Source organism: Rhinopithecus roxellana, chromosome 11, assembly GCF_007565055.1.
Source record: "Rhinopithecus roxellana isolate Shanxi Qingling chromosome 11, ASM756505v1, whole genome shotgun sequence".
In the NCBI taxonomy this organism is placed as follows: domain Eukaryota; kingdom Metazoa; phylum Chordata; class Mammalia; order Primates; family Cercopithecidae; genus Rhinopithecus; species Rhinopithecus roxellana.
Window position 1 is genome coordinate 46,255,266 of NC_044559.1, and position 20,437 is coordinate 46,275,702.

Consider the following 20,437-nt stretch of genomic DNA (forward strand, 5'->3'; position numbering starts at 1 on the left):
TGGCCCAGGCTACCCAGTCCCATGGGCATCATGCTAAGAAGCCTGGCTTTGAATTCAAGTGTCATCCGGGACTTCCAAAGGACTGGAAAGCAGGAAGGGAACAGGCTCTATCTGTGCCTTAGACAGAGCACCCTGCCTCCTTTTATAGAATGGAGGAAGACTAATGCAGGCAGTGGTAGAGAGGAGAAAGAAAAAGCTCATGTCAGGATACTGGGCCAGGAGAGTTAAGAAGTGTTTCAAACCTTACTATTTCAGGGGAGAAGGAAGATGACAACCCTATCTTCTAGGGACAATTAAGTGGGAGGCAGAGTCTACCTTGGGGGACAATACATTTGCATAATCGGGAACTTTCAGCTGTGGGTACCTATAATTGGTTGGAAGCAGAGGATTAGATCTCAGGGGTCAAAGCAGAATGAGAGGTGTGGATTTTAAGTCAATGCATGCTAGATGACAAAACTGAAGTTATCGCTCGTAACACCTGACACAGTGGTTCACACAATGGGAACTCCACACGTGGTGGCTCTCACTGCCACTGTCACTCATGCGAGCCCCCAGGTGGAAGTAGGCCATGAGGTCACAGTTGAGAGGGACATCACCAGCGGGACCCTTCTTCAGAAGTGGGGCCACAAAGAAACTCAGAGGAGACCAAGAGTGAGGGACAGAGCCAGGAAAATGAATGAAAAGCAAGAACAAAAACATATGAGAAGAAACAAGAGAATGGGGTCTCAGGAGCCCAAAGAAGAGAGGATTTCAGAGGAGGAGAGGGAATGGGTGTCAAGATACGTAAGATAAAGAGTGAAAGGTGGATGCTGGCTTTGGAAATTAGGAAGCCATCTCTGACCTTGGCAAAGGCCGTTCCAATGACATGTTGGGAATGGGAGCTGCTACCAAGGGTTGGGAGGGAACTGCGGGGCGGTAAACCAGTGAATGCGGACCACCTTTCTGGGAAGTCTGGTTGTGAAGGAAAGAATGGGGATGGCTGTTGGAGGGGAGAGCAGGGCTCCGTTTTCTCAGCTGTAAAAAAAAAGGCACATGGAAATGTATGGAGTAGAATGTGCCTCTGTCATTTTAGTTAGTTGTTATTTGATATTTGAGACCTGCCATATGCTAAGGGAAGCTTTGGTTTCATGTTCTAATGGGTTTGCCTTCTATTTTCCATTTCACATACTCTTTCTATAACTTCATTCTCACTCAGGAAAGCTGGAAATTGGACATTTCCTGGAGTATTCAAGGCTGAGCTCAAGTGAGGTCATCTCACGATCAATCACATTTTGACCCGTCTTCACTGGTTCCGTGGTTAATTTTTTCAAGACATGAAATTGGAGTTTGGTTCCTAAAGACATTTTAAAGTTTTAGTGTCACCTTACATGTCTGTAGTAGTGTTAAGTTTCTAGCATACTTTACAGCCACTGTTTCATGTCATTCTCACAATGACCCTTAGAGGGAGGGAATGCAGATAAGCCTATCCCTACATTATAGACAACAACCAACGAACAAAAGTGCAAGCTCTCCAACACACACGAGGTGGCATCCTTTCCTGTCCCTCTACTCCTTCCACTAAATTATCAGTGGCAGTGATGGCTTGATTCTTGATTTGGAAAGGACATTCTAACATCTCATTCAGAGAGAAAGAGAAGGAGAACGTGACAGTAATTTTACCTAAATCAGCTCAATCAACTTGACTAGCACTCTGGCACTGGATGCAACATTAATTTCCCCAAGTGGACCTAAGCCTTGGGTGCTCACTAAAATCACCAGGGAGTATTTAAAAAAAAAAAAAAAAAAGAAAGAAAGAAATCTGTGCGGGCCCGCCCCAAACCATTTAAGCCATCTCAACAACTGGAGGTTGAACACTGTTATTTGTAAAAGTTTCTGGGTGATTCTAAAATGCAGCTAGGCTGAGAACCAGTATACACGGTAAGTCAATGATGTGGTGAACACCAAATTAGACAGGGGGTCCTCTCTCTCTGGGGGTGTATATGATGGAAGCTCCTGCCACCTGCATAGCCAGGGCCAAATCACAGGGGTTGTCCTTAACACCCTGAATCCACTGGCGAGTCCAGCAAACTTTCCCTTCAAAATACGTCTCCAGTCCAATCGCTTCTCGTGCTCTCCACGGTCAGTGTGGACGCCTCCCTCTCCTTCCTGGACAGTTGCACTGGATTCCCCATGGCTCTTCTCGTTTCCATTCAGGGCCCTGCACTGTAGTCTGTGCACAGCTGTCACAGATCATTGTTAAAACTCACTTGCACGCCCTGCCCCAAGCCCCCAGGAACCTTCCCATAGCTGTTCTACCTTGTCAGGGCCCTGCTCATCTCTCTACATGCTCCCTCTTTGGCTCCCTCTGTCACTGTTTCCTCGGCCTGGATGCTCTTCCCCAGAACTCCACATGGCAGGCTCACTCTTCATGTCATTTAGGTCATCCTCAGATGTCACCTCCACAGAGAGGCCTTTCCTGACCACCCTCGGGGCAGGGACGCAGCTCCAGCACCAGGTGCACAGCAGGCACATAATCCAGATTTGGGCATGAGTGACTGAACCCCCAGGAACTTGTTACCGCTTTTTAGCCCAAAGTGCTTTGGGACAAAGCACAGCGAGGCAGGTGACCAGGCTGCCTGAGGTCACAGGCATGAGGGGTGGCCCCATGCTATGGCACCATAGGATGAAGAAGAATGCACATGGGGAGAGAGTGGAGGGACAGTCAGAGCTCCGGGCCATGGGGTGGGGCCGTGGTTAGTGCCTCTGGGTCATAGAGCAATGTGCTTTTCATGCCAAACCTAGAGTTTATCTTCACACTCTAGGATGTGGATGTGAGGAATACCTCAGAGGTTTTCAAGGAAAATCGTGATGAGTTAGATCTTCATTTTAGGAAAACAATTGTGGAAATCTGTCTGGAAGAAAGCCAGAAAGGATGTGACTTGGAATTCGAGGCTCCCTGTCTTTAGGTTCCCATGGCATTCCCAACCAGAAATTGCTGGCTAAACTTCCAGTTCTGGCTTACTGGACTTGTCACGGCCATCTGATAAAATGTTTAGGAGCTAGGGATTTCTGGCAGGGCACAGTGGTTCACGCCTATAATCCCAGCACTTTGGGAGATTGAGACAGGAGGATGCTTGAGCCCAGAAGTTTGAGACCAGCTTAGGTGACAAAAGAGGCCTATCCCCTACCCCCTGATTCCCTCATCTCTACCAAAATAAATAAATAAATAAGAAGAAGAAATTAAAAAGCTAGGCATTTCTATATAAATAAGGAACGTGCTATATGGTTGTGAACACTGCATGTCACCTCTGGGGAAAAAGAGTCACAAAAAATTAATGTTATGATTTGGTAAGTCATAAAAAATCAGAATATTTATCAGAGAAAGAAGGCCACAGTTCATGTCGTCATCTCAGGAGGAATGTCTGTTTCCTACAGGCTACTACCTTCCACAGTGAGGTCACACGTGGGAGGAGCCCTGTGGGGAATCTTGGCCCCTGCTGCTCCTGCATCACTCCAAGTCTGTCTTATTTTCCATGCTCTAGACACACCTGCCTCCTCCCTGTACTGGCTGGTCTCATGGCTGGTTCTTTAGAACTTATTGAAACAATTACCTTTCCTTCTTAGAAAGGGTTTTCCTGGCCAACCTATCAAAATCCATCTCCTCTCCTGGCCCCTAGAATACTTTGTTGTTTTTTTCTTAACAATTATCACAATGTGAATTTATTTAATTATGTTTCCCTTACTGCAATGTAACCTGCAGGTGGCAGAAAGCGTGCCTGCCTTCTGCATTGGCTGCATGCCTAGCACCTGGCACATAATAGGTGCTCGGTTAAAAACTGGCCAAACAGAAAGAGGCAGGGAGTGAGAAGCAAATCTAAAAGTCTATATTCTGAGGTACAGCAGGCACCGTTGTTCTGCAAAAAATATTCTTAATGTGAGTATGCTTTACATACTGAAGATACACTGAATGATTCAGTTCAAAATGAAAATCTTGACTTACTGATAATGAGGACAGATACACACATACACACCTTTGGCCAGAATGCCTATTCCCACAGCATGTATACACGTCCTCCCTATGGGGAGCTCCTGCAAACAGGTACACACACGTAACAGACATTGACATGCACCACTTCTCACACAAGCTTTCGGGGTTACCCACCAAATATGAGTACACACTGTAATTTTATGGCCATACACTGATGCCATAAACTATATGTTGAGATGAGCCCACTGGCGTTACAACAAAATGCTGTCCCCAACTCACCTAGGTCGTCATGACCCTACATAATGTCACTCACCTGGAATTCTTTTAGTGCAGTGGGCATATGCCTGTCACCCACAGGGCTCTCACTCTGGAGGCAGAAACTCAGAAGAGTTGGGACAGCTACCTAATAATCATGGTTTTTCCTAGTTTTCTAAAAGATGATGCTTGTGATCCACAATTATCAGGCGGTAAGCTTGGCCAGCAGTAGATGTGCCAGTTCCTCCTCCAACACGCCTTGTGATGTCTGCCAGGTGGGTGGCGGGTAGCAAGGAGGAAGCTGGGGGTCACAAACCAGAGAAGACCTGAACTGGTCCACCCCAGGGGCAGGCCCATAGCCCTCAGCAGCTTGTCCCTCTGATCCGCTCCAGGAAGGTTGCCAGACACAACACAGGACACATCCAGTTAAATTGGCATTTCAGATAAGCAACACATAGGTTAAAAATGAAAGTATATCCCAAATACTGCATGAGACCTATTTACACTAAAATTAAATACATTATTTATTTGAAATCCAAATTTAACCAGGCATTCTATACTTCTAACTTGCTAAATCTGGCAACTCTACCCCCAGGGAAAGTCTATATAATGGCTCCCATCATCCAAGAAACTTTAGATTATTCCATCTTTTTCTATTATTCATGTCTCTAAATATTTTAAATCAACTTTCTTTATAACGAAAGCCCACTCCTCTTTTACTGTATCTATTATGTTGTTTTTAATTTTGCTGACCAATAGCATGATGGAATTTTCTTTAATATCTTAAGTTTTCCTTCCAGAAAATATCAACACCACTCTACTTGACTTGTACCTTGTATATTCAATTTGCAACAATGTCTGTGAAACAACGTTAGAAATACGTGCACATTTGGCATTTGGGTCTTTTAATCAAACCACCAATCTTTCTAAAAGCTCAGTTTCTAAGGTAAGTTCCCTAGATGGAAATCACCTTATCATTACTCACATAAAGGTGGCCCACTGCAACCATTCCAGAAAGTGACAGCGGATGTTCGCAATCTCAACTGCTCTTCAAAAAATCTGCTTTCTATTATGAAAAATGATCTAAAAATAGTTCTATATAATACAAGGACCAAGCCATCTGTATGATCTCTTCAAAGAGTTCATATTTCCACAGATTTTTATCACTTTCCAACTGTTTCTACAAGCACTGAAATTTAAGAAAGTCATGTCAGTTTAGCAGATAAAACGCACCAAGATATTAAATTTAATCACTATTATTTCAATCATTTTATATTATTCTTTTACATCATAAAAGGCTCAAATGAAACATGTCAAAGTAAACAAAGTTTAGACTGCATTAAAACTCATGACAAGTGGGTTTTTAAGTTGCATAAATATATTTCTAGCAATAATCAATCCAAGGAAATCAGTGTTAATTAAATAGACATAAATATAGAAAAATGCCCATCATTCATTCAGTTAAACTGAACAGGGAAGTTGTGTATCTGGGATTGTAACCCCTGGTTTTTGTTCAAAAACTAATTTTCAGTAGATGCAAATAATGTTGGATCCCTCATCAGCACTGTCACATCAAAATTGGTTTACATTTTATCTTCTTAAGAATAAAGCTTCCATTCTATAAGGACAGAGTTAGCATTAAAGTGAGTAGAGGCAACCCTTGAATGAAAGAATACCAAAGTAGCTAATGTGATTTAAAAGCTTTGGCAGTCTCAAAGCTGAGAGAAGAAGGAAAGGAACTCACCCTGGAGTCGAAGCTCTTCACTGGGATCCAGAGGTCTCCACTCCAAACAGAGACACTGACAACTTCATCAGCTCCTCCTTGGTCCCATAAGCTCACCCCTGAATCAAAAGGAAAATAGCCCCATATTTCACTCTAGTCAGGAAAAGTTTGGCATCAGAAGCTTATTACATAAATGACACAGTGAAAATATGTGGAAGTTAAATAAGCCCAGGGAAACACTAGAACCCATTAAGTCATGATAAGTGTTAAAACTGCTGCATTCTCTGTCAATCTAACCATGAAAATTTTGTAACTTAAAGAAAACAAAAGTTAATTAATTTGTTCCTTCAAGGCCTATAACATGTGCTGGGGTATTATCATAGACAAGATATATAATTCAGTCCTTAGACAAGCAACAAAAATGCAAAAGTGACTTTTTTGAAATGATGAATTGATACTTATTTAAGATCTGCTCTGTATTAAAAGTCGCAAGGCTTTAGCTGTATTAAGACTAAATCCATTTATTTAAGTCCCAGCGAATCTGTTAAACATAATGCCAATTCTCCTCTCTGCACTTACGGAGTCTAATTTTATATGCTTTAGTAAGTGATTCTATAGACAAAATTAATTTTCCAGTTCAGACTGACTAGACTGGTTTATGTTTTAAAAAAATCAAGTCATTCAATAAACTATTATACGATCTTGTTTCTTGGGGTCCTGTCTGTTGAACCAGTTAATATACCGACACAGGTTCAATGTAGCCCCATTTCCATAAACAATCCTAATGGAAAGTATAACATTTTTCTCTTCTGGAGGGTGTATCACTTTCTCAACAAATACGCTAATTTCTCTGGGCTTGCTCTCCTATGAGGTCATGCTCCTGCTATTTAGTTTGACCATAGCATATCCCTCAAGGTGAAGGATGGGACCAGATTCCCTCACATGTTATTCCCATTTCTTCAAGCAGGACTCATAATTTTCAGACCTGAGTCATAATAGCACAGTTTTAAGTTACTAAAGAGTTCACATTTATTGGGCACAAATGGTATTGAAATTTTAATCCTAGACATTTTACAGTTCCCCAAATACTTTTAAATCCACACCATTTTATCATGCTCAATGTGGAAGTCTGCAGTTATATTCAGGTTACCAAAGGATTACTACTCGCGTAGTCACTGTCTGAAACAGCCTCTGAGAAATTCTCAAGCTGGTCACAGAACATTTAAAACTCTCAGGTGCTGAGGACCAAGGGGACAAGGAAAAGGAATGAACTGAAAGTCCAAAATACAGCCAATGGGAGAGGGCTGAGCTGCGCCCCTCGGTCGCATGGGGAAGGAAGGAGGGAGGGGACTATGGGCCCAGGACATGTCATCTTCAGTGTGGGGATGGGCTGAGTCTTCAGGGATGAACTTGCATTCAAGCAAGAAGGGTTCTGGTGGAGCAAGCAGACGTGGTGGCTCTGATGGCGACATCTGTGACATCTGTGGAGGGCTGCCTGGAGGTGAAGAGTCGACTCTCTGAATGGGAGGCATCAGAAGTCCTTCTCCTGGCTGCAGGGGTGCAACCACTGGCACCATGGAGATCTTGAGTAAGTGTGTCTCCCTCCTCCTGTCACTTGAGCCCAGGTCTTCCATGTGCTCAAAGGCAGAATAGCGCAGGCTTTGGAGGAAGACGCACCCCGCAGCAGCACCAGCTCTACCACACATCAGCTGCAGGGCCGCGGTCCAGTTGCGTCTCACGTTTACTCACCATTCACCGAGTATTCAACTCTCTACCTGGTGACAGGCACTCTTGTCAGTGACTCTAGATCTGATGCCTTCTGTTAAAAAAGCCCATTCTTTCTTCTTCATGCCAGCAGCCCCAAAGTGAGCCAGCTCCCTCTGTCTATACTGCTGACACCCTCATCTCATCCTGTGCATTTCAGAGGGTGACGTAGAGAAAGCTACCCTCAGGACTTGCATTCTTGTACTGGGAGAGAAACGATGGAAACAAGACCATTTCAGAGAGCAACACGTGTGTGAAACAGCAGGACCACAGCAACTCTGTTAAAACCGTAACCTGCCTGTAAATCAAACATTATTTCAAACCTAAAAAATTAAGAAGAAAACCAGGGAGACAGCAGAATGGCTGGGGATGGTACTTCTGAAGAACAGGCCAGGAGAGTCCCCCTTTTTTGTTAGGAATGGGGACCTTATAAGTTGAGAACTGACAATGAGAAGCCTCCAGCTCCACATATAGCCAAGAGGACAGACAGCAGCAGAGGGAGCGCAAGACTTTCCTTTTCCATAAAATAAGGCAGAGTGTGGTGAGCCTGAGGGAAATCACATGATGTGTGAGGGGCACATGGGCCAGTTTCAAGGCACCTTTCTCGAAGCTTTGCCAAGACCTGGGTCTCTTGCTCAAGACCTCATGGGATTCACACATTGGAATGCAAAGAAACAAAGTGAGTTCTGATCCAGCTATACAGCTCCTGCAGAGGCCGACTACAGAGTGCAATTAACTGAACTTATAAGACAGCTGTCATGTTATTGGAATTGGATTAAGGCAGCTTTAAAATACTAGCAATTACAGGGTGAAAACTGGAGATGCATCTGAACTTTCCCTTCACCTGCCGAAAACCACACCATGGGCAAGTTACTATGGACATTGGTGTAGTCTTTGGAAAGTCAGCTAAAACTGTCAAGAAAGTGATCGCGAGCATTTTAAAATATCCTCCACATAAACAAACCAATTTAATTATAAGGTACTCCTGGCAGTGCTGAGTTTCCAACACAAGTGAATTGTGAAACTGAGTAACCACAAACCAATCCTATTGCCAAGGGTCTGTTAAATTGGGCAGAGAAAGAGTTCTAAAACTAGAATCCTGTATCACCCCCAACCCAATCTCAGCAATGGGGAGGATGGGATGGTTGCCATGGGTATTCCAGCCACACTACCAAAAGACCTGGAAAGTTTTCACCCAGGCCTCAGATGCCTGCAGGAAAAGTCTTTGCACTTAATAGACTTTCCTTGAGAAGCTGTATGTGTGAGGAGGAAGGAGATAATGCGTGAAATCTGGGTCTTCTAGTCGAACCGTTTGCAGGTGCTCCTGCAGGGAGAGATGTAGGAGAGGCAGCAACTCCACATCTTGACTTTGGGGAAGTTCAGGAGGTGTTGGTGGGGCCTCCTGTTGGATAATCAGGGTGAGGCTATAGAAACCAAGTGTAAAGAACATCTTCCATCCTCTGGACTGTTTCTTCCAAGGCTCTTAGTGGCTGAGAAAGACACAGTTATTTAGTTTCCTGAAGGCAAAATATTCCAACCACTGAAACATTTCCTGTTTCAGCTACATACTCCAGTATCTTAATCCAAAAGGAGCCCTTTTTGGCAAATATGTTTTCCTTGAAGAGGCTTTATTTCCAAACATTCGAAGGAGAATTTAGAAGCAGGCTATGGCAGCCTTGTAGAATGTGGTGCAACCTTTTTGATAAATTGAGTAACTGCACTATTTGCTGAGTACAGTATTTATTATCTATGTACATGGATAATGAAGTCATCTCTCAGCTTTTTAATTGGCTGCACAACATCCCCTCAGCAGTATCGGTAGTCAGAAGACCGTTTCTTATGAGCTTTTCTTATGTATTTATACATTGGTATTTCCTTTAGATGATGCAAATAAAAATTTTATTTCTACTGCACGGATAGACAGAATAAATTATACACAGCTGTGAGGCATCAGAATATATTTAATAGAGTGATCTTATTGATAAATTATAAACGCGGGAGCTGAATGATGGATACATTCAAGCCCGAGAAACCTGGGGAAAAAATATGACCCTATAAAATACACAGTTTGCATATATTTTATTTTTCATAATATATATTTGGGCATCAATAGAACTCATAGTTACCTAAATAAGAAATGTGGATAGATTATACTGGGCAGGAAGTTCCAGCTTTTTTGCCACTGGGTAACCTGACACACTGCTTGCAGTTTTGATAAAATGGCCAGTTTGCTTCAGCCTCAGAGTGGAAGAACACATATTAGATTGCTCATCTCTGACGGTTATCTGCTGTGATCATCAGCTGTGCTTTCCCATGGGAAGTGTGTGCCTGTGCATGGGAAGTGTGTGCCTGTGCATGGGAAGTGTGTGCCTGTGCATGGGAAGTGTGTGCCTGTGCATGGGAAGTGTGTGCCCACTTTGCTTGTCTCCTCATCTGAGTTTGTCATTTTCAGATCTGATTCAGGCTGGTCAAGATTGCAATGACAGTTTTTAAGGTTATGGGAAAGCAGGCAAAGAAGAAACCTCTCAAAGTGCTCCAGACCTTCCCCTCACGTCACCCAGAGGCTGGCTGCCTGCATGAGTCCTACCCCATCCTTGCTCTAGCCAACCTTCCTTTGGTAGCTTATGAAGGGAAACAGGAAAGGCTAACCAAGTCCACACCACCCTGATGCCCACACCCGCAAGCTTCATTTCACAAGAGGTGGAGACTGATGCAGTAGCTCTAAGACACACACAGTGAAGAGGAGACGTCTTGGAGCCACAAAACCCAGCCCTGGTCCTGACTCCTCCTTGATTTATTTCCATTTGTCAAAGTCTGACATCTGAGGCTCTACCCTCTACAAAATGAAAACTGTACTCTCTCCTCTAAGATTCTCATTAGGTTAAGGAAGCTCAAATAAGTCAACATAGTAAAGGGATTTGAAAAGCTGAATGCATGAAACCAGTCTCAGATATCAGAATCCAAGTTTCTAGACTTTGAGGCGGTGTCTGTTTAACCAAACCACACTATTGGTGTGAAAATCACAGCTCCACACTGATTGCTTGGAAATGCCAGTGTGTAAGTGGGTGCCAGTGGGAGTCGCCCTAAGCCACCCAGTGGGCCACTGAGGAAACAAACAGATGAGCTCATTAGTCAAGAGAAACTTAAATATCACACCTGGAGTTCTGGTTCGAAAGGGAAACCATTATCAACACCTACGTGAACTTTAAAATGGAGAATCAATCTGAGATGCAAAAAGTAGAATCAAGATAAACATTATTTTGAAAAATCTAAGTGAAAGCAAAAAGTTGAGGTGGCCCTTTGCGAAGAAGCCAGGGACAAGGTTTCGGAAACTGATTAAGCAATTTTTTTTAGCCCCTGAATATCCGAGACCTAAAGAAAATCTTACAGAACTGAGCAGCTCCTTGTCTCAGGGCAATATGTTGGTGATGCTCCGATAAACAACAGCAAGATTTCCTTGGTTCAGATTCACATTTTCCATCTTAACCAAATAATGATATAGTTCTTTCATGTTAGCTGCATGCTCCCTACATGTAAATTAGTGATGCAATTTTAAAATAACATAAGTGAAGGATCCGCAAAAGAACCAGTGGCAAAAGTTAAGCTGAAAAGAGTTGCTTTATAATGGAGAAACCTGACAAACCCTGCTTTAGCCAGACGGTCAAGGTCAACATCAACAGTGATAAGTCCTGTGGATGGTACGGCCCTTGACGTGATGTGATGATAGTGACGCTTCCATCTGTGATCTTCTCCTTCAAAACCCACAGCCCCCACCTAACCATGAGATAAATTCCCAGAGAGGTACATTCTAAAATATACCAGCCAGTAGTCCTCAAAACTGTCAACATCATCACAAAAAGGACAGTCTGAGGTACTGTCACAGATAAGATGAACCTAAGGAGACACGACAACTAAATGTAATGTGGTATCCTGGATGGGACTGAGCAACAGAAAAAATACACTCAGTAAGAACCAATGAATAAAGTATAAACTTAATTTAAACTATGCTAATATTGGCTTACTAACTGTGACAAATGTACAATACTAAGGTAAGATGTTAAGAATAGGGGAAATGGGATGTGGAGTGTCTGGAAACCATCTGTTCAAGCTTTGCAATTTTTCTGTGACTCTAAAATCATTCTAAAAATGAAGTCTACTAAGAATAACTTTCAAAATGTAATCGGAATTTTGCAAGAATAATCATGTCATTCTGGAGCAGTTCAGTACATATCAAAAGGCTCAGGGATGACTGGTTATCGCTGGGGGCTCTGAATACCAGAAAGTTGGCACGTTTACCATTCACTGCTCTTCCGACATTGCTATTTGCTCAGATAGAAGATGCAGTACCTGCAGGCAAGCTAAAACCTTGTCACTGACTGGGTTTCCTGGAGTAGGAAAAGGGAGGCATGTGAAAATAATTGATTCTCAAGCAGCTAAAAGGGCCTTCTGAGTACTCCAGCATATTCTAGAAAACACAGGAACAGCAAGTTGAAATAAAAACGTAAAATTTTTTGCATCATTGGCTACAAGGGTCCAGGATGGCAGAAAAGTGAAAGGGAGAAACTGACACTTGGTTTGGGAAGGTGACACCAAGTGACACATGCATAAACACATTGATAAAACCATGTCAAGACAGAACACAGCTTCTCTCAGAGTCTAAGATTGTAGCTACCATGCTGGCAGGCTGAACTATGAAGATGTAGGCAGATGTAGGAGAAGCAGCATAGTATTTTGAGTCAGAAGACACGTCCTGCACCCACCACACACTCTCAATGATCCTGGGGAAGGTACTTGCGTTCCTTGTGATTCAGATCCTTGATGAGTAGAACTGAGCTATGGAACACCATCTGCCACAGAGGTCCAGCAAGAGGATCAAATGAGATCATGGATGCAAACGTGTACATGGTGTATTAGTCAGGTTTTCCAGAACCAATAGAATACGTGTATATAAAACAGGGAGTTTATTAGGAAGAACTGGCTCACACAATTACAAGGCGAAGTCTCAGGACAGGCCATCTGCAAGCTGGGAAAGACAGAAGCTGGTAGTGGCTCCGTCAAAGCCCAAAAGCCTCAAAACCAGGGAAGCCGACAGTGCAGCCTTCAGTCTGTGGCCAAAGGTTGGGAAGCCACTGGTATAAGTCCCAGAGTCTGAAATCTTCAGTCCCTGAAGTCTGATGTCCCAGGGCAGGAGGAATAGGTAGAAGAAAGAGAGCCAGAAGACTCAGCAAGCAAGCTTATCCCACCTTCCTCTGCCTGTTTTGAAGTCACTGGTGCAAGTCCCAGAGTCCAAAGGCCAAAGAACCTGGAGTCTGATGTCCAAGGGCAGGAGGAGTGGGAGGAAGCATCCAGCACAGAAAAAGAAGGAAATCAGAAGCCTCAGCAAGCCAGATCATCTTACCTTCCTCCACCTGCTTTGTTCCAGCCGTGCGGGCAACAGATGGGAGGCTGCCCACCCATCCTGGGAAAGGAAAGGTCTTCCTCTCCCAGGCTACCAACTCAAATGCCAGTCTCCTCGGGCAACACTCTCACAGACACACCCAGAAACAATACTTTATCAACCATGTAGGCAACCCTCCATCCAGTCAAGCTGACACCTAATATTAACCATCACAGATGGATATCGTTTAGTTTAGGTTGTTATTTTTGTTTTTTCCTAATCCGTCATTGGAAAGAAACACACCAAAATGCTCTTACTGGCTTTCTTTGAGTGCTGGGGCTATGAATTCATTATATTTTTCTTCTTTATGCTTGTATGTATTTCTGGCTTTTCTATAATTGGCACATATTACTTTTATGATGAAAAAATAAACTTAAAAAAATCATTTGGACTCATGATGACAAAACAACAGTTCTCCTGGCACCACAGATACACAGCCTTGGGCATGTTAGAGGACAGAGCCATTTGGAAATAAAAGCAATCAAGTGCTATGGAACAATTACAATTTGGAAAAGATGTTTTATATGTCATTTTGAAATTCAAAGAAAGCTAGTTACAGCTTCTCATAAATGTCTAAATAGATTCATACACCAAGCACGAGCTGTCTCTACTACACATAAACATAACTGTTCATGCCTATGGTGCCTCCCAGCTGTGGGGAGCAAAGTTGCTTACAACAGTAACTTACATTTTTATACCCCTGTTACTGGTCAGTGGGATACTAATCCCGTTTGACACCTGTGAGACTAAACTATAGAGCTGTATAGGTTTTTCTCAAAGTTGCCCATTAATATAAATGGTGGAATTAATGGCAAAACCCAAGTCCTCTGCATGTCAAATACATACAATCACTTTGTAACACTTTTGCAGAGGGTCAGAATTCTTCAATGTTTACCTTGCAAGAAATGATGTAAGGGGAAAATGAAACTAATGATTAAAATGTACACCTACGAATAATTTTTGATTTTGACAGCAAAAGAAGAATGGAACCTTGTATATTTCATTAAGTCTTGCAAACTTATTAAATGGAATTAAACAACAATGAGAAGCAAGTCATTCTGCATCTACCCTAAAGCCCCAGCTCCATGTAACGACATTCTCTCACATCCCTGCTGCTTCACTGGGTATCTGTGACCCCCTTCTGCCAAAATACACACCAACTTGGGCAGCACTCTGTGATTCTGGATTTCTTCCCCTCCTCTGCCCGGGTCTTGCCTCCTCCACTTGAACATTCCCCAAGTCTCAGTTCTTGGCCATCTTCCCTCTCTACCCTTACTGTTCCCCAGAGAACTCATTAATTTTTTAGCTGATGTTACCCAAATCAATATTTTCTTCCCATCTGGCCACTTTACCCAAGCACAGTCTATATTGTATCTACAGGACATGTTAATTTCAATGTCTCATCACCATTACCACCTCAAATTCAACGTGTTTAAAAATCAAAAGTTTTTAATCTTTACCCCCCCCAGTGAAAAACCAACACATTTTCAATCATACATGTCTTGTCAATACCCCATCCACATTCACCACCTTTATTAAGCCACGTGTCTGGATGACTGACTTCTCTGACAGAATCCTCTTCCTATAAAACTCCAGTTGGGTGTTTTGTGCTTTGCTTTTGTTCTTTTGTCTTCTAAAAGATGCTCCCAATTCTTAACTGAATACTTCTAGATAGCCTCATCATCTGGAAGTTCTCCCTCTTCCAATCTTAAAGGGGAGGGACATTTAACAAGAGAACATGAATGTGAAAACCCTAAGGCAGTAGAGTGCTTTGTAGGTTCCAGGAACAGCCAGGCAGTCAGTATGGCTAAGATGGAGTGAGAGAGGGGATGCAGAGAGGGAGGAGCAGAATTCAAGGTGGTAGGCAAGGCCCAGACTGTGGTGAGTCTTTTAAGGCAGGAAAATTAGATTTTATTTGAGTGAAGTGGGGAGTCATTCTAGGGCTTTTTCTTTTTATTTTCTTTTGAGATGGAGTCTTGCTCTGTCACCCAGGCTGGAGTGCAGTAACGCGATCTCAGTTCACTGCAACCTCTGCCTCCTGGGTTCAAGCAATCTCCTGCTTCAGCCTCCTGAGTAGCTGGGACTACAGGTGCATGTCACCATACCCAGTGAATTTTTGTATTTTTAGTAGAGACAGGGTTTCACCATGTTGGCCAGGATGGTCTCGATCTCTTGACCTTGTGATCCACCCGCCTTGGCCTCCCAATGTGCTGGGATTACAGGTGTGAGCCACGGCGCTCAGCCCCATTCTACGGCTTTTAAACAGGCTAACTGTGACCCATAATGGATACATTCTCTGCCTAAGAATGGATTGTATAAAGCCTGAAGAATGGATGAATGAGAACTATTCATAAGGCAAACACGGAGTGTTGAGCATAGATTACATAATCAAGAAATAGTTATTGATTATAATGAATGCTAACTGAACAACTGCTATGCAAGCACGCCCCATTCTAATCTTTTATAAGCTTACCTTGTTTAAGCCTGACAACAACCCTATGATATTTATCCCCATGTCACAGATGATGGAACTGAGGCACAGAAGTTAAGCAACTTGCCCAGGATCACACAAATCATGAAGCCAGGGTGCTGACCCACACAGCCACATTAAAGAATGCTGTGCTCATAATCCTACTGTGTGATAAATAAACAATCATGCTGGTTAGGAAACACTTGAAGTATAATTCACACTTTTTCCTAAGTTCTGGAAAACCTCATGTCCTGATAGCACCATCTTGCTCTCTCTACTGCCACCATACTGACCACCCTCCTGACCCCTTAATAATGCCCAGCTATGTCCTACCTCATGGTCTTTGTTTTTTTGAGATGGAGTCTCACTCTGTTGCCCAGGCTGGAGTGCAGTGGTGTGATCTCAGCTCACTGAAAGCTCCACCTCCTGGGTTCAAGCAATTCTCTGCCTCAGCCTCCCGAGTAGCTGGGTTTATAGGTGCCCCCACCACGCCCAGCTACTTTTTTTTTGTATTTTTAGTAGAGACGGAGTTTCACCATCTTGGCCAGGCTGGTCTTGAACTCCTGACCTCATGTTCCACCTGCCTCGGCCTCTCAAAGTACTGGGATTACAGGTGTGAGCCATTGCGCCCAGCCATGGCCTTTGCATTTGCTGTGCCCTCTGCATAGAATACTCTACTATCAAACCTTCGCATACCCCCAAACCTTGTTATTCAAGTCTCTGCTCAAATGTCACCCCTCAGAGAGTCTTTCCTATTTAAATACTTTTCCTCCCAACCTAAGTTGCTTCCCGGCCCATCATCCTTTATGCTGCCTACAGCAACTATCAGTATCAAATCGCGTTTTATTTATTTACCTCTGTCTGTCTCTACCACCCCTCAATCAAAAATAGGAATAACAAGAAATAGGGGCCTTGTCTATCAAATTTACTGCTGTATCCTCATGTGCAGACAAATATTTGTGCAACGAATTATCATCAAACAAATTAAAAATTTCCATGGCCTCATTGTGATCATGATGAGACAGGGATGGGGTCCAGGGCTTTGTTCTCATGGACACTCTGATGGGTGATTGACTTTTAGCTCACCCAGCAATGTCTGGTTCCTCGCAGGTGGATGCACACAACCAAATCCACATGAGCCTTATTTATAAGCCAGAATTCCAATTTGCTTATTTTTAATGAGAAAGAACTGCCAAGTCAACCAGAGTCCTCGTCTAAAACATTTTGTTCATTATCTACCCAGCAGGAAAGCTTCCTTGAGAAGCCAAATTAAGAGAAGAACAGAGAACTAAGGGACCATAATAGCAATTGTCATCATGGTAGCCTGATATTTTCCCCTGTTTAAGGATTCATGCCTGCTACATTAGCCGAGGGGAAGCTAAGCCCCAGCACGTACGTGGCTACACACCAGAAGGCAGTGGACACAGGGTGATGATTTGAATTTGAAATGTATTTTCTATAGACTCAGTTAGTTTTTGAAGGCTAGCTCTTCAATGCCTTTTAACTCATATAGTTGACTTTCATATCACCATTTAGAACATTTCATTTTCTTTATGAGAAAAATGCACTTTGACTTCTAATGTGGGTAATAGTTTCTAGATCTGAAACCTCATGTGTTTTTATGGGAAAATAGAACCTGAATTCCAAAAGACAACAAGAAGGGGCACATCCTGTGTCCCATGCCCGACAGCAGGAATGTTCATTTCCCCTTTTCCCCACCTGCTGGACACCCAATTGCAGGGACTTCTGTGGCTTGGGCAGGATACAGGTGGGGAACAGGGTGAGACGGGGAATAAGGTGGGACGTCAAGCGCTGTGATGATTGAAATCACAAAGTTAGGAGACACCTGCCTAAGTTCCAATAGCCAAGGAGAAAATAGATACCTCTGGCTATCTAGAGGTAGGTGCTGACATGATTTTTACAACCTTTGATTTTCTAGCTATTGACTTTGGTCATTGAATTTGGAGGACCCAAATGGGCAATCCTAATTTAAATAGTCAAACAGGATAAACAAAACTATTACAACTTAGAATTAGCGTCCTGAAGAACTTTTAATTCTATTCAATTTGACAGATATTTATTAGGCATATAGATTGACCCAGGAACATTTTAAATAATTCTACTTAAAATTTTTTTTTTGTTCTCAGTGTTTGAAACTAAGCAGTGTACTTAACTGTTTAAATCCTTGCCTCATCTTACATAGAGAAGTCAAGAGTAAAGAAAACTGTTCATTTTAGGAACTTCTAAATAATTTTCTCTCAAGAATACGCACCTTGACTCTGATCTATTCCCACAGACAAGAGAACTGGCCCAATCCAGTATTGGCTGGCAGGTCTTTTATCAGAGCAAGAACATTTGTGGGCTGAGAACACTGCCTTGGTTTAAAATCCATGCTAATGATGCATTAATTGTTCTAAATGGATTTTCATTTCTCTGCAAGATGAATACTTAATATGTCATCCAAGTGCCCAGTTTTTCTCCTTTCGGGGTCTGATCGCACAGTGTAGCACCATAAATCAACAAGGTGAATCCACTGATGAGGGCTGGAGGGAGGGTGGAGGGCTGGGGCATGGGCAGGGCTCCCTCCTCCTCTCTGCTGGACCTGAAATGTGACTGGTTTCCCTTCATTCAGCAACGACCAGGTACTGGCAAGTTGACAACTCAATAGCCAATCATTATAAAGAGAAAGCCCTAGAAATACTGTTTGGCCACTTATAAAGAAAACAAATTTCTTTCTTTTTTTTTTTTTTTTTTTTGAGACGGAGTCTCGCTCTGTTGCCCAGGCTGGAGTGCAGTGGCCGGATCTCAGCTCACTGCAAGCTCCGCCTCCCGGGTTTATGCCATTCTCCTGCCTCAGCCTCCCGAGTAGCTGGGACTACAGGCGCCCACCACCTTGCCCGGCTAGTTTTTTGTATTTTTTAGTAGAGACGGGGTTTCACCATGTTAGCCAGGATGGTCTCGATCTCCTGACCTCGTGATCCGCCCGTCTCGGCCTCCCAAAGTGCTGGGATTACAGGCTTGAGCCACCGCGCTCAGCCTCTTTGTTGTTTTAATGTGCATTTACTTATCACTGAAATTGAGCCTTCTCATATTTTCATCAGTTATTTTTGTTTCTTAATTTGGGGTTTATTTGCTCATATTTATTGCCAATTTTTAATTAGTCTATTTTTCTCTTATTTATTTGAAACTTTATGTGTTAAGAATATTAAACAGGTTTATTTCTAAAACAAACTTCTGGGTCACCCTGAATCCTGCCCTGAGAGTGGAGGCTGGGAGCCACACATCCAGTGACGAATTCTCTACCCTGAATCCTGCCCTGAGAGTGGAGGCTGGGAGTCACACATCCAGTGATGAATTTTCTACTGCTGCTCAGAAATGGGGTACGGATGTACAGGCTGAAAGTCAACAACATTTCAGGTTTCCATGGGAGTCTAGAACAACAACTTCCAGTGAGATCTGCCTTTCACCAAAGGTGGGACCTTCAGAGTACAGGGTGCTCAGCCCCTGAGGCAATTGAGAAAGGAGAGGATTTGTGGAAAGCCTTTGTCTTAGCACCTGTACATTGAGTGCTCAATTAGAAGCTACTGACAGAGAGAAGAGAAAAAGAGAAACCTCTTCTGAATGTCAGTAGCCTGGAGGCTCCTCCCTGGGTGTTTTCTTAAATTAGACTGGATCCTGCCTACAGGGAGCATAGAGTCTGGTAAAGAAAGGGATAGTGCCTGTAAGAGCAATCCGAGTTGGGCTAGAAACCTGATTGCAGTTGAGGCAGGACATCTTCACAACAGGGATGCCGATGATATCAGGCTTTGAATGGGTAGGATCTGGGCATTCGCGTGGGAGGATGGGGGAGGGAGAGGAAGCTTCTTATATGGAAAAGAGAAGGGGCCCAAGCATGCCTTTCTGGGTTATCCCCTCACCTCCCTGTTCTGCCTATACAACATTGGACAAATGCAAAAGGGGGAGATGAGAAAGAACAGATGCATATGGGGAGAAAAAAGTATTCAGTGAGCACAATCCAAAGTGCAGTAGATGTGATCTACGTCCACTTTGTTCTAACAGAACACTCTTTTTATTCTGCAGGAGGACTGGACTGAGATTTCCTCTGTCTCTGTGCCACGCGGACTCGAAAACTCACAGAGCCTTCATCACTGAGGAATGTTCTTTGACAGTCACTGTTTATGAGAGTGAACCATAAATTGGAATCCAAGTAGAATGATCAAATTTAGCAAATCAGAATATAGAACTTCCAGTTAAATCTAATTTCAGATAGACAATGAATAATACTTTAGGATAAATACGTCCCATGCAATACTGAGGATATAATTACACTAAGAAAAAATTCATTGTTTATCTGAAATTCAGATTCAACTGGGAGTCCTGCTTTATCTGGCAACCCTAGGTCCAGGCTTCCTTGAATGGTTCACAGGCCCACAAAGCCAATATGTTTCAATAAATTCTTAGGAAAAACGTTCTGGTTTCAGAATTTGAAGTTAACATGAGAATGCTTTACATGTAATTATTCTAGATAACTTCAGAGTATACAGCACTATTTTCTGTGGTACGGAATTTGAGACCAAATAATCTAGTGACACATTTGAGGGGGAAAAGGGTCCTATGCTCACTGGAGAAGACACTTCATAGCAGTTGGATCCTCTTTATCTCCCAGCTTCTCCAACCCAACTGCTGGAAGACAAAGTCTATACACAATAAAGTGTTTCATTCAGGGGCCCACATGACTCCATCTGTCACCAAAGCACATGTTTGGCATGAACTGAAAGCCAAAAGCAGTCTAACAAATATTTCAAAACTGAATTTATATCT

The 20,437-nt window shown here is 43.0% G+C and overlaps 1 protein-coding gene across 1 annotated transcript in view; it reads right to left on the bottom strand.

Moving 5' to 3' along the window:
• Positions 1-20,437, bottom strand: part of ADAM12 (ADAM metallopeptidase domain 12) — a 373,482-nt gene that overhangs the window by 307,563 nt on the left and 45,482 nt on the right. The window contains exon 2 of the mRNA XM_030940432.1: positions 5,967-6,064. Coding sequence (XP_030796292.1) covers positions 5,967-6,064 — 98 coding nt within the window. The remainder of the gene's footprint in view (positions 1-5,966; positions 6,065-20,437) is intronic.